Source organism: Pongo pygmaeus, chromosome 12 (genome assembly GCF_028885625.2).
Source record: "Pongo pygmaeus isolate AG05252 chromosome 12, NHGRI_mPonPyg2-v2.0_pri, whole genome shotgun sequence".
NCBI lineage: Eukaryota > Metazoa > Chordata > Mammalia > Primates > Hominidae > Pongo > Pongo pygmaeus.
The window spans coordinates 65,352,367-65,366,563 of NC_072385.2; the positions used below are offsets into that span (position 1 = coordinate 65,352,367).

Below are 14,197 nucleotides of genomic sequence, written 5' to 3' on the forward strand. Positions count from 1 at the left end.
CTTGGCCTCCCAAAGTGCTGGGATTACAGGCGTGAGCCACCGTGCCCAGCTTTTTTTTTTTTTTTTTTTTTTTTTTTAAAAAGAAACTTGCCCCAATCCTTTACTTGAAAAATCCCCGTGAACCAATGAAATTTCCATGATTACTGACGATACTACTCTCCTTCCTCTTTACCAATTATGTGTGAACTAATTCATATTAGAACACCATCTTGTAGCTGTAGTTTTTTCTTTGATAGTATATAGTTCTATTTTAATGTATATTTAAAATATATGCTTTAATTTTTAAGTTCTTACAGTGAGGATGCCATATATTTAAGCTGTCAAAACAGCTTGTATTTGTACTCTTTTCTAGCGTTGTGGGCTATAATACATATATACTCATGGGCAGTATAACATTTGCCTTCTTAATTTTCTTTTTAAAAGTTGTTGTATTTAATTTACTTTTATTTTTAATTTTTTGAGACGGAGTCTCACTCTGTCACTCAGGCTGGAAAGCGGTGACGTGATCTCAGCTTACTGCAACCTCCGCCTCCTGGGTTCAAGCGATTCTCCTGCTTCAGCCTCCTGAGTATCGGTGATTAGAAGTGCGTGCCACCATGCCCGGCTTATTTTTGTATTTTTAGTAGAAGTGGGGTTTTACCATGTTGGCCAGGCTGGTCTGTAACTCCTGACCTCTAGTAATCTGCCCATGTTGGCCTCCCAAAGTGCTGGGATTACAAGCGTGAGCCATTGCGCCTGACCCGTTGTATTTAATTTAAAAAATACATTTGTAATTATTTCTATAAAGTCATGATCAGAATTACTTATGTGTATTAGTCAGATATTTTAAAGGAATGAAAATGATGTAATTTAGAAGAAAATAGCTTAAACCTGTTTTTTCAAGAACTTATATAAGAGACCTGACACTGAATTTTTATGGAGTACTTACAAACTTAATGTAAACATTTCTTTTTAGTTATTCTTTCTCTTTTGAAGTGTTGACAAGTGAATTTTGTTAGCTAATTGGTTGTTAAGTAAAAACTGGCTTATTTGCTCAAACTTGCAAAGTATCTCTGGAAGAATATTCAGGAAACTGGCAACATTGCTTTCAGAGAAAGGAAATGGATATCTCGGGGTGGGAAGGGAGGGAAACTTTGAATTTTGAATACCCTTTGAATTTTTGAGTCATGAACTATTAGAAATAAAGTAAATTAAAATTTAACAAGAAAAATGAAAATGAAAGTACTTCAGTGTACAGAACAGAGGTTGATTGAACCTGTCTGGTAGAACCTCCGTGATCAGCTTAGCATTGTCAGTCCTGAAATAATCTTTTGTGACCTCCATGATCAGCTTAGCATTATCAGGCCTGGAATATCTTGAGACTCAGCATACAGCAGATGTATGTAATGGCAGGTGCAAACAAACAGAAAGGTAACCAAATACAAGTATTTTTGTTGTACTTACTCTATTAGAATAAATTAGTTAACATTATAACCTCTTTTTATCAAATTGGAAATTAAACTATTGGATAACTGTTGGATTTTTTCCCCCCTATAACTATTACAAAATTTTTCAAAATCTTGCTACTGCCCATTAGAAAGGATTTGGGAACATTTTAAAAAAATTCTTGCTACCTTTTTTGTTTGCTTTTAGTTGATGCGGATGAAATTAAAAGGCTAGGAAAGAGATTTAAGAAGCTTGATTTGGACAATTCTGGTTCTTTGAGTGTGGAAGAGTTCATGTCTCTGCCTGAGTTACAACAGAATCCTTTAGTACAGCGAGTAATAGATATATTCGACACAGATGGGAATGGAGAAGTAGACTTTAAAGGTAAGAAAGTAGTTATTTTTTATAATCACAAGTTAGATAACCTATTTGTATTCTTACAGCTCTGTGTAAAAAAAAAAACAAAAAAGTGTTTATATTCCTGTGACCTTACAATAATAGATTACGTTAAAACCTCAGCATCTGTGGCATATGCACCTTAATGAACTAGGACCTTTTACTTTGTGGTTCATAAATGATTAAGTCGTTCTTTAGGATAATCTACCAAAAAGCAGGGGAGACTCAGTATTTCCTTTCTTTTTAGAAAATTAATCTCACTTTAGGGCAATACTGTATATTCTTATATACATTAGAAGCTGCAATTCCTTTTTTTTATTTTTTATTTTTTTGAGATGGAGTCTCGTTCTTTTGCCCAGGCTGGAATGCGGTGGTATAATCTTGGCTCACTGCAGCCTCTGCCTCCTGGGTTCAAGCAATTCTCCTGTCTCAGCCTCCTGAGTAGCTGGGATTACAGGCGCGTGCCACCACACCTGGCTAATTTTTGTATTTTTAGTAAAGACGAGATTTCACCATGTTGGCCAGGGTGTGGTCTCGAACTCCTGACCTCAAGTGATCCACGTGCTGCAACCTCCCAAAATGCTGGGATTACAGGCATGAGCCACCGCGCCAAGCCAGTTTTTTTTTGTTTGTTTTAACAAGTAAGTAAACATTTCACAAAGGGATTTGTCAATAGATTTTATTTTAGTTTGGAGAACAGAATTATAAGTGGAGGGATATAAAACTGATTATACTTCAGTGCTTATCAGGCAGTGAAGAAAAATGGTCATTTGTCATGAAACTTCTAACAGCATATTTAAGTGATTCACAATTTTGAAACAGAAGTCTAAAGTTTTTTTTGTGTGTGTCAGAACAATTTATAGTGGTTTTTTTTTTAAAGCCCCTTGTTACAGTCATATTCTAAGAGGAAAGAGTTAAACAACTTAAAGAATATGTTTTGAGTGTTCTTTTATCTTGCACTTAACAAATGTTTGTTCAAATTGATTGACCTTAGAGAACTCCAAGTTCAAATAAAAAAAATACAGAGAGACCTTGTTTGTTGAGGTTTCAAATTTGGCAATTTTATTTTTAAACGTTTGCTAGTAGTAGTTTGGTTTTGCAGCAAGGAAATATCCTTTTGTGGGTATGTAAGGTAAATAGGTTTTTTGTGTAAAAAATTGGAAGTTCTGATTTGTGAACATTTTTAACTCTTATTCAGAATTCATTGAGGGCGTCTCTCAGTTCAGTGTCAAAGGAGATAAGGAGCAGAAGTTGAGGTGTAAGTATTTTTCTTCACTGACTTCATTCCCTTACACTACCATCATTTCATACTTTATTATAGAATGCTTTTTAAAATAATGAAAAAGATGTCTTTTATTCCAGATCCTTAGACATAACTGAAATTTTACATTCTGGTGAAAATCTTTTTAGGACATTTGCAACTACTATATTTGAATAATGTGTCATTGCTGCTTTTAGTTGGATAGAAGGAAAACAGTTTCTTTCTACTGAAAACAGCCATGTAAACTACATATGTAATTTAGAGAAGAGATTTTTTTAGTGAAAGTGGGAAGAAATGTTCTAAAGAACCGAGGAGGTTGGAGTTGTTACTATATCCAGTTTTTTCTGTGCAGAAACTGAAGCTTAGCAGGGATAGTTAACTTACTCTAAGCTCCACTAAATCTGCCTAGGCAATCTCAAAAGCCCATACTTTTAACCAACTATGTTAAACTGTGCCTAAGGACAACTCTATTTTAAGGAAGGAGACATCCTTATAGTCATAATTTTGATGTTTGTCAGTTTACTATTTTTTGTCTTACTGAAAGCATTTACTTATGATTGCTTTGTAATTGGAATTGATTTTCCTTCCCTTTTTTTAGTTGCTTTCCGTATCTATGACATGGATAAAGATGGCTATATTTCCAATGGGGAACTCTTCCAGGTATTGAAGATGATGGTGGGGAACAATCTGAAAGATACACAGTTACAGCAAATTGTAGACAAAACCATAATAAATGCAGATAAGGATGGAGATGGAAGAATATCCTTTGAAGAATTCTGTGCTGTAAGTACAAAAGAGCTGGTTCTTCCATTAGTTATGTTTCAGCAACATATTTTAAAAACCACTTAATAGAGAATTTCCATATTTTGTCCTAAAAACTTAAATATTTGATTTTTCCTAATTGCCCATATTGTTTTGAAATGTGTTCTTCGTTGTAATTATTAATTAACAATTATTATTCTCAAGAATTAACATTCTCAGTGATCCTCTGATCAAATGCCACAAGGAGACTACTTTACTTATTGTTGGTAGCCTCTCAAATTACAACTAGGTTATACTCTTAAGATTCATTTAATCACTCATTGCTTCTGAACAGAAGCACAACCACAACGACTTAGCTTCTCTTCTCTACTTATGCCCTAAAAACATAGAGAGTAGGCTTTTTGATGTGTTACGAGGATTTTAAACTGCAAGCTAGAGATACTAGAGAAAACTAGAGCATCCAGAGTAGAGGCAAAGATAACAAAGTTTTGAAATTTTTCTGTCAGTAATGATTGGATGCTTCCATAGAAAGGTTTTCTTCCTCCTCTTTATTTTTAAATGTAAATCATATAAGGAAAAACAAGTGATTTTGATAGTTGTGTGTTATGCAAGAAGTGAAGTGTAGCTACTTTGACCTTTAAGTAGAAGTTCATATTATCCTTAAGCAAAAACCATCTTTTTATTTTGTTTTCAAAAAGTGGGGTGGCACTGTAAAGAATAGACTGCATCTTTTTGGAAGAGTTAGATGGGTTTGAGACTTTTAAGACACTGAACTACTCCCAGGGGGCGCTACCGCAAGCCTTTTCTGTCCCTTCCGTTTCACCTCCTTCACCATTGCCAAGGATCACTGTGAACTAGCATATGGTTGAGTGTGACATGAGACCAGGCTGGTCGTGCCATCATAAATAGCAGCCAGTTTTCAAAAGAAGGAAAGAAGAGAAATTCTAAGCCTTAGGGGAATAAAATAAATGGAAAATTCTTGGCTTCAATGGTATTGGAAGAGGGGGGAGAGAGAAAGAGAGAAATATATAATAAATATATAATATATAATATATATTATATATCATATATATCTTATGTATATTTTACATATATAATATGTAAATTATAAATAATATAAATATAAATAAATACAATATAAATATAATGTATAAATATATATAAATGAAGACTACTTGCATTTAGCAAATACAAAATGTAATAAGTATATCACTTATCAGTGGAAGGAAATTAAAATATATCTTTTATATATAGAAATAATGCTGTTATCTATATTGAAGACATAAGCTAAATTTCGAATTTATTTTCCAATATTTATTTTAGTTTATTTTTAAGTTTTCTTTCTTTTTTTTTTTGAAACGGAGTCTCACTCTGTCGCCAGGCTGGAGTGAAATGGCACAGTCTTGGCTCACTGCAACCTCTAACTCCCTGGTTTGAGTGATTCTCCTGCCTCAGCCTCCTGAGTAGCTGGGATTACAGGCACACGCCACCACGCCCAGCTAATTTTTGTATTTTTAATAGAGACGGAGTTTCACCATGTTGGCCAGGATGGTCTTGATCTTCTGACCTTGTGATCTGCCTGCCTTGGCCTCCCAAAGTGCTGGGATTATAGGCGTGAGCCACTGCACCCGGCCTGTTTTTAAGTTTTTGTAGACAGGGGTCTCGCTATGTTGCCCAGGCTGGTCTCCAGCTCCTAGCTTCAAGCGATTGTCCCATTTCAGCCTTCCAAAGCATTGGGATTACAGGCACGAGCCACTGTGTCTGGCTACCAGTATTTGTAATCAGTTGCCTTTTGCTTGTATTTTTAAGGGGCATAGTTTACGAGTGGAGAAAAATGTTCGTAGTGTTTTTAAAACCAACTTTTCTAAACATTGATCAAGCGCTTGTAACTTTGGCTTCATTGAGTTCTTTTTTATGTTGACTTCTGAAGCTGTAACAGTGAAAGATTGGAAGTTATTTTAAAAGATTGCATACTATATATGTACTTTAAAATTTTCAGAGTACTTAATGTATACAAATAATTCTTACAAATGATTAGTGACAGGCTTAAAGTTGGTGTATTGAACCCATGTATAATTTATTTTTACCTCCTCCCCAAACTCCAATAAAATGCAATGAATTAAAAAGAAAGGGTTATGAACTCACAAGGACAAAAATAAAGAGCAGAGAAGAGACAGCATCTAAATTTGGTAATTTAGAACGTTTAGAAAGTTGAATGGTTAACTAATCTAGCAGAATGATTCTAAGCTTTATCAGCTTGGAAATCTGAGAAACAAGCTGGGTTATAATGGAGAATCCATGAAAGGCTCAGAAATTGGTGGCACAAGCAACTGGAAGTGAGGATGAAAGTGAGGCTAAAAACAGAAAGATTGGTTAAAATCTGTTTTAAGAAGGAATTGGAACACACAAAATCGCCTTCCCTACTCTGTTCCCCTGGACAGCTATCTCTCCTGCACCCTATCAAGAGATTGGGGAGAGTCTCTAGGCTGGGAAACATGAGGCAGAGATGGGGTATATGTGTTGGGGAACTAAGTGACAGTAAGCATATTTGCATATTGGCATCTGTGCCCTTCTTCTGTACCTGACTTCCTGACCCCCAGCAGCTGGACTTACACTGTCTAGGTAAGAGATGGGAAAGAGCCCTCTTTAGGAAATCTTATCTCCCCAAAGAAATGGTGCTACCAGATCACGCAAAATATAGCTCTCACTCAACAGCCCCATCATTCACCCAGAGTTCCAGTGCCCTTTCTACAGAAGCAAAGCCAAGGATCTCACCAAACACTGAAGGAAACCTCTATGTATGGAATATAAAGATGAAACCAGGTCCAAAAAAATAAGTTGAAAACAAACAGATTAGACAAGACCAGTGTAAAAACTTTAAAAGGAAAACCGAAACCTGTCATTATCCTCGGGGATATTGTATATTGAATTTTTGAAACAAAAGTTGGATAATATATAAAAGAGCTCTTGGGAATGTAATTTTACATACCTATTTTCGGAGTTGTAACACCCGAATGCCAGGATTCCAGAAGGAAAATGGAGGGAAATAAATCATCAAAAATGAATCAAGAAAATACTCCAAAGCCAAAAATAATATGTTTTCTGAGAGGGCTTATGGAGCATCCAGCATAGTCTGTAAAAATAATCTGGACCTGGGCACACTGTCGTGAAATTTTGAGACAGTGGGAACAAATAACTGGTTCTGCAGATTTCCAAAGAGCTGGGGTGGTAGGGTGGAGTGCTGGGAGAAGGGCTTCATATAAACAACCAAGAGTCATAATGGCACCAGATTTCTTAGTAGCAGTGTGGGAAACCCACAAGAACATGGAGCATTTTGCCTTTGCAATTCTGAGGGACAGTTATTTCCAACTTAAAATTCTCTATAAACTCAAATGGTAGTAGACACTTTTAGGTATGTAAGGCCTTCTCATTTTGGAAACTACTGGAGGATGTGCTGCCACTGCAATAAGGTCGTAAATCAAAAAAGTAGAGAGTGTAGGATCCAGGAAGCAGAGGGTCCAGCATGAGAGGGAGGATCCCCAGTATGATGAAGAGTCCCAGAGATGACAGACCTGGAGACAAAAAGTCTAGAGTGCAACAGGTTGGAAGGCTCAAAGAGTGCTTTCAAGACAATAAAATTGATAGAATTACATAATATTTTTAGTTGAGTGTATTTAGAACAAAAGTTAGGGGTTGAATTATAATTACATAGACCATCCAGCAAAGGAATTAACTGTGTACCAAACAAATGTGCAGGAAAGAAGAAGTAATCATAATACATAGTTCTGTTTATCTGTATTGTATAGTTATAACAATGAAAAATGCAGATTTTTTTTTTTTTTTTTTTTCTGAGAGGGAGTGTTGCCTCAGTTTGTTGCCCAGGCTGGAGTCATGCCGGCTAATCTTTTCTTTTCTTTTTTTTTTTTTTTTTTTAAGTATTAGAGACCTGGTTTCACCATGTTGGTCAGGCCGGTCTTGAATTCCTGACCTCAAGTGATCTGCCCACCTCAGCCTCCCAAAGTGCTGGGATTACAGGCGTGAGCCACCGCACCTGGCTGAAAAATGCTGAATTTCTGATGAAAATAAAGCCATTGGAATGGTACAGAGTTTGTGAAGTGTGTAGGGTAGGAGATAGGGGGAAGAGAAGTATGTGAAAGCTAAAAATCTTAGAGACCTGGAGGTAAATAGTGCAAGTCAGCTGAAAACTTTAAATTATTGCCATTGCATAAAAGCAAATAGAGAATGAGGGCAGGATGACAAACTGCGTTTTTTTTCCACAGCAGGAGTTGTAGAATTCGTTGGCACTTTATGCTTTACTTTTCAAATAAAGGGACTATTTTTTTAGTTTGAATTTTAAAATAATACAGATACAAGTATACGTAACAACATGGATTAATCTCACAAGTGTAAAGTTGAGAGAAGCCAGACACGAAAGAGATTCCCTTTATAAAATGTACAGAAACAGAAAATAGTAGCTAGTAGGGTCTTGTGTGTGTGTGTGTGTTGGGTGGGAGGAGGGGAGATGTCTGGTGACTGGAAGATCTGGGTGCTGGTTATTGGGTGTTCACTTTGTGAAAATTCATCAAACTGTGGACATTTATGACCTATGCATTCTCTTTATGTAGATTAAATGTAATAAAACATTCCCCCCAAATGATACAGATACTACACTTATACATTACCATGTCAGTATTCACTGAGATGTGTATACCTACATGTATTTGACTCTACAGAAAAATAATATGCAGAAATGTTTATTCACTTGGTACTTTTTAAATTGTCTAGAACAGACTGAGAGTGACGTGCATATTTGATTGTGAGGACAGTTTTTGTCATAATATCTGGTTATCGTGTAATATTAAACTACTGAAGTAGGGGCCAACAAACTACAGAGCAAACCAGATCCTGCCCATGGCCTGTTTATGTCTGTCTTTGAACTAAGAATCGTTTTTACCTGAAGTGTTGTTTTGAAAAAAAAAAAAAGAAAAGAAAATGTGAAAGAAACTACATGTAGCCTACAAAACTTAAAATATTTACTATCTGGCCCTTGTACAAGAACACCCAAAAAGTAATGCCTGTTATCCTAGGAGAAAGAAACCATGAAAATTCTAACTGGAGGTCACTCAAGTTTTGTTGTTTTGGTTTTTTGTGTGTCTTTAAATTCACCTTCTGAATATAGCTAAAGTAATTTTTTTTTTTTTTTTGAGATGGAGTCTCGCTCTGTCGCCCAGTCTGGAGTGCAGTGGCGTGATATTGGCTCACTGCAGCCTCCACCTCTCGGGTTCAAGCAGTTCTCCTGCATCAGCCTGCCCAGTAGCTGGGACTAGAGGCACATGCCACCACACCTGGCTGATATTTTGTATTTTTTTTAGTAGAGACGAGGTTTCACCGTGTTAGCCAGGATGGTCTCGATCTCCTGACTTTGTGATCCACCTGCCTCAGCCTTCCAAAGTGCTAGGATTACAGGTGTAAGCCACCACGCCCAGCCCCCTAGTAATATTTTTTAAAATTGTAATTTGATGAAGTAGTTAGACCACAAATGAGTTTCTCAGACACTGTGAAGCTTGATTTGTTCCTGTCTGTTGCAGGTTGTAGGTGGCCTAGATATCCACAAAAAGATGGTGGTAGATGTGTGACTCTTACCAGAGAGTACCACCCAACACTTTTGCTTTCTTCTCCATCTCTGAAGATCTGCTCAAGACGTCCAGCAATGCTCTCTGTGTATTTAAATGGAAGTATTTTTCTCTGTGAAGCCACATTTTCCAACATGAGCCTCATGAAGCCAACTAAGTGTTATTGAACTGTAATTCTCTCAATAACTCAGTGTAGCACTTTAAAGTCTGAAGGACAGCAACATGAAAAGAGCATATCAATGTGGTGGAGAAAGGGAAGGGGTTGGCTTTTTAATTTATTTTTCTTCATCTTTTATAACAAGAAAGTATCTATATATACATATGTAAATATTTATATATAGATATATGTAGCTTTCTATATATGTAGTAGGTTGGCTTTAATTTAATATACTTGATTCAGAAACAAAACAATAGAGTACAAAAGTGCCAAGCAGAACATAAAACATCCTTACTTTTATTTCACACAGTTTTATATATAGATAGAAGACTGTACAATTTGAGCCGGGTGTTAGGCCAGCTATTTTCCTTTTCCTGTGCTTTCTCCTTTGAGAGATTGACAAAGCATTTGTTAACGTCCTATTATTTACCTTAATTACATTTTTGTAACAAAGGAGTCTGTAACTTTATTTATACTTATGAATATATCCAGGGACTACTTCTCATTGCTGAGCAGCTTTTAATACACCTCTGCTTGAGGAGAAAGTCTAGTTCATTGCTACTGCCAAGAGCTAGTTCTTGTGTTCATATAGTAACTGCACAGTGCTTATAGCTGGTTCATTCTGTTACTTTGTAACTAGGAGCCATTGCATTTATTAAATGTCCCTCAGTAACGTAAGTGCTAGTTGTGATTTTATACATAAAGGCCAGAAGCTGTCTGAGGCAATCATGATTTATTGTATGTATCACTTACTGAAGAATACCTGAAGTGATCATGTAACTACTTATAAGGGATATCCATTTGTTTGATTACATGGGTAAATAATTTGTCATTAAACTTGTGTTTGAATCATGAATTCCCTTCGTTTCAAAAGACTTGCAGCTAATCTAAAAAACTGGTGATATTTAATATGCATGTATGTATCTAAACACCCACATATATTTGTGGTTTAAGTGTGAGAAATCTTGCTAATCTATATGCCACAGAAGAGCAAAATTGTATCCAAATTTATACCACTTAAATTTCTTTACCACGAGGGATAGAGCATGCATAATGGTTTTTTTCTTGATTTGCCCATATAATTGGTAATGGATAACTTAATAAATTTGTGTGATATAAAAGTAGTGTATCATGTTCTACCATTTGATCTTATCCCTTCCCATTTCTGCAAAGGTACTATTGGCTGGAAGAAAAACATTTTGGTTAGCTTTGTATGACAGTAGTCTTTCCCTTTAGAGTTTCTCTATAAAAACTGGTTTTAAAATCAGTGGAAAAGGGCAGGTTGAATCAAGGTGAATCAGTCTGAAATTGAGCACACCTGCCTGCCATCGCTGTTCCTTCAACTGAGTGCTGCACATCATGGGCTCTGTCTGTGAGAGAAAAATCCCGGTGCTTGGTGTCCTTGCATGACATGGAGTTTTGCATGTAGATCAATTTAAAATGTACCTCTTGTTTACATAATTTGCATAATTTTAAAAGATAATGTTGCCAAACTTTGGAAATGTTAATGTTCAGACTGAAAATCTCCACTACATGTAACTTCTTCCTCTGGATCAGTGGCATGGCTTATAATCCCAGCCAGTGGTTTGAACTGTTCCAGTGTCAACTGCCATGTGCTCTGCTTCAAGGGGGAACTAGTCTTTTGTGAATTTTTTGTACATAAGTATTTGTTACAAATATTTTAGCAAATGCTTTCTATTTCTCTTGCTTGTGCATATCTTGGCTGGCGTTACAGAAAAATAGTGTAAACATTATTTCCTTACTGGGGAATGAGGGTTTTTTCTTTTTCTTTTTTCTTTTTTTTTTTTTTTAGTTTGTGTGTGGGGGTGGGTAGGGGAGGGGATGGTTTATGTTGAATGTTTAGTTTTTCTTCTGCATGATACGTCATGTTGTGGGATCTTTAGAAAACTTCATACTGTATGAATAAGAAAATAAAATATTTGAAACTTGCTTGAATGTATTCAGTGGTCTTTGATGGCTTTCCATAGCTATGAGAATTTTTTTTCCTCTCAGTCTTTTAAATTCTTAAAAACAGTCTGGTAAAGTGACATTTAATCTCTATAAAAACCTACAAATTCCTGTAGTACTCTCCCATCACCTCCCACCATGACTTCCCCTACTACTACCCCTCTCTCTACTCCAGCCATGTTAGCCTCCTGTGGTACCTGGAGTCTTGGGTTTGTGTCTCTTAGGCCCTTGCGCTATCAGTCCCTTTTTGCCCCTTTCCCCTCCCAATATCTCATAGCTAATGCCTTCAGGTGTTTGTTCAGTTACAGCCTAGCTCAAAAGGAACTGTCCTGGCTACCCTATTAAAAAAATAGATATACCTGGCTCTCCTTTCGTCCTCTATATTTTTCCTTCTTCGATGGCATTTATCCTTTTCTGACACAGTTTACTTATGTATTTTGTATTCCCTGACTACTGAATAAAATGAATGAAAGCTCCAAAAGGGTAGTATTTGTCTCTTGTTCACTGATAGCCCCAACCCAGTTGTCCAGAGTATTACCTAGCTCTTAGTGTTTACCCAATAAATAATCAGTTAATGTGATACCCTGTTTATGCAGGTTGTGATTTTATAATAAATGCTATTCAGTATTTTTAAAAGGTAAAATTGGCATTTGAGATTACATTTATTTGGTAACTTTGCTTTCATTTATTCAACTTTACAGTCCCTACTACATGTCCATCACTGTAATAGGCACTTGAGATGCTCCAGCAAATGACATCCCTGGGTCAGATAAGTTGGGGATGTTTTATATCCAGAACACCTGTATTGCCAGATGTGCACTAGTTAGAATGGGTTCCGTGACTTCTTAAAACATCCCAGGAGTAAAGGTTTGTTAAGCCTAAGCAAGTAGATGGATTTAAGCCCCAGAGCTCCTTTTTTTCTTTGAAACAGGGTCTTGTTCTGTTCTTCTGGGCTGGAGTGCAGTGGGATGATCAAGGCTCACTGCAGTCTCAGTCTTCTGGGGTCAAGCAATCCTCCCACCTCAGCCTCCAGAGTAGCTGGAACCACAGATGCATGCCAGTGCCTGGCTGTTTTTGTTTTGTTAAGACAGGGTGTTGCTATGTTGCCAGGCTGGTCTTGAACTCCTGGGCTCAAGCGATCCTCCCACGTTGGCCTCCCAGTGTTGGGATTACAGGCTTAAGCCACCACACCCGGCCCTTTTTTTTTTTTTAACCTACTTCTAACAGTCTTAAAAGTAGACAAGATGAATATCCAAGGAGCATGAGCTTTCTTGCATACCATCCTAGTTCTAGGTGGCATGAGAGTTGGAGCCCAGCTCTTCTAGAGCGAGTGACTAGGAGGAAACCCCATGGGTCTTCCTTGCCAACCACGAATACCTAAGAAAATGCTCTCTCTCAGGCCTATCTCCCAGGCAATGTATCAGTGAATACATATGTAAAGTATATGTCAGAAAATTGTACCAGATACTGAGTATCCAAAATCATAAGCCTTAGGGTGGCAGGTAGACACAATAATTACAATATAGAGTGACAAGTGCCATAGAAACAGATAAGGTTGGAAGTATTAGATTTAATGTCTTGGCCTTAGAGAAGGGTTTAATGAAGTTATTTGACCCAGGTTAAGATCAACTGCCAGTATGATAGTCAAATTTATTACCTCTATTCCTTCTTCATACTTTCCCATCCCAAGAATTATTAATTGGGTTCCCCTAACATTTTCTCTCCCTTTCAAAAGCCCCAAGTAGTAGTACTGCTACTTCTGGGGAACAGGAGATACAAACGCTTAACTAAGTGGCGGGGGGGGGGGGGGGGGGGGGTGAAAGCAACTCCTTAACCAACGTTCAGCATTCCAAATTTTAGCAGCTGCTAGGGAAATATATTTGCTCTCTTGTATTACTGACAGTTGTAATTACATAGGAAATCTTCAAAAGGAAGTAATTTGGATAATACCAAAACATTATTTCCCTTTAATACAGATAACCCATATTTTCCCAACTGAAATGATGCTTTTAACTTCCTGCCTCCTCCGTTCCTTGAAAGTCGATTCAAAACATTTATGGTCACCTAGCAATGGTTCAATTCAGTCCAAGTGCTTGGAAAACCTGATTACAGGCATGGGCCCATTCCCCAGGAAAGTAAATGAAGTAGTCAAAATTTTGAATTTAACTTCCTGGGGAAAGGTGAAGGTAGGCAAGTACCTCTGAAGACCTGTACAGACTCCAGAATAAAAAATTCCCAAATCTTTTTCAAAAAGGTATGAGTAAAAGGATCTGATACCATTGTACACATCCTTGCTCCATGCTGCTGTTGCCAAAGGATAAAAAAATAATTTGAGGTGGGACATACTTAGCAATTTCCAGTTGGATTCCCAGTTGAGTATTTTGCAAAAAAAGCATTAATGAATGAAATTGTACAAACTAGCTTAGAACAGTGGGATATGTAACTGATATAAAAGAAACAAGCTTAACAATTTTTCTTTTAGTTCCTACATGAACTTTCTAATACTCCCATTACTGAAGTTTACATGTTTTCATCAAGGGTTTTAGAGATGCAGAAGAGAAGTATCAAAGTTAAGTTTGATAAAGTAAGTTCCTT

The 14,197-nt window shown here is 36.8% G+C and overlaps 1 protein-coding gene across 1 annotated transcript in view; it reads left to right on the forward strand.

Annotated features, from left to right (window-relative positions):
- The window catches only part of PPP3R1 (protein phosphatase 3 regulatory subunit B, alpha), a 72,709-nt gene extending 61,125 nt beyond the window's left edge, over positions 1 to 11,584 (forward strand). Inside the window, exons 3-6 of the mRNA XM_054473778.2 lie at positions 1,633 to 1,809; positions 3,020 to 3,079; positions 3,681 to 3,865; positions 9,433 to 11,584. Coding sequence (XP_054329753.1) covers positions 1,633 to 1,809; positions 3,020 to 3,079; positions 3,681 to 3,865; positions 9,433 to 9,480 — 470 coding nt within the window. The 3' untranslated portion in view covers positions 9,481 to 11,584. The remainder of the gene's footprint in view (positions 1 to 1,632; positions 1,810 to 3,019; positions 3,080 to 3,680; positions 3,866 to 9,432) is intronic.
- Positions 11,585 to 14,197: the final 2,613 nt, after the last annotated feature.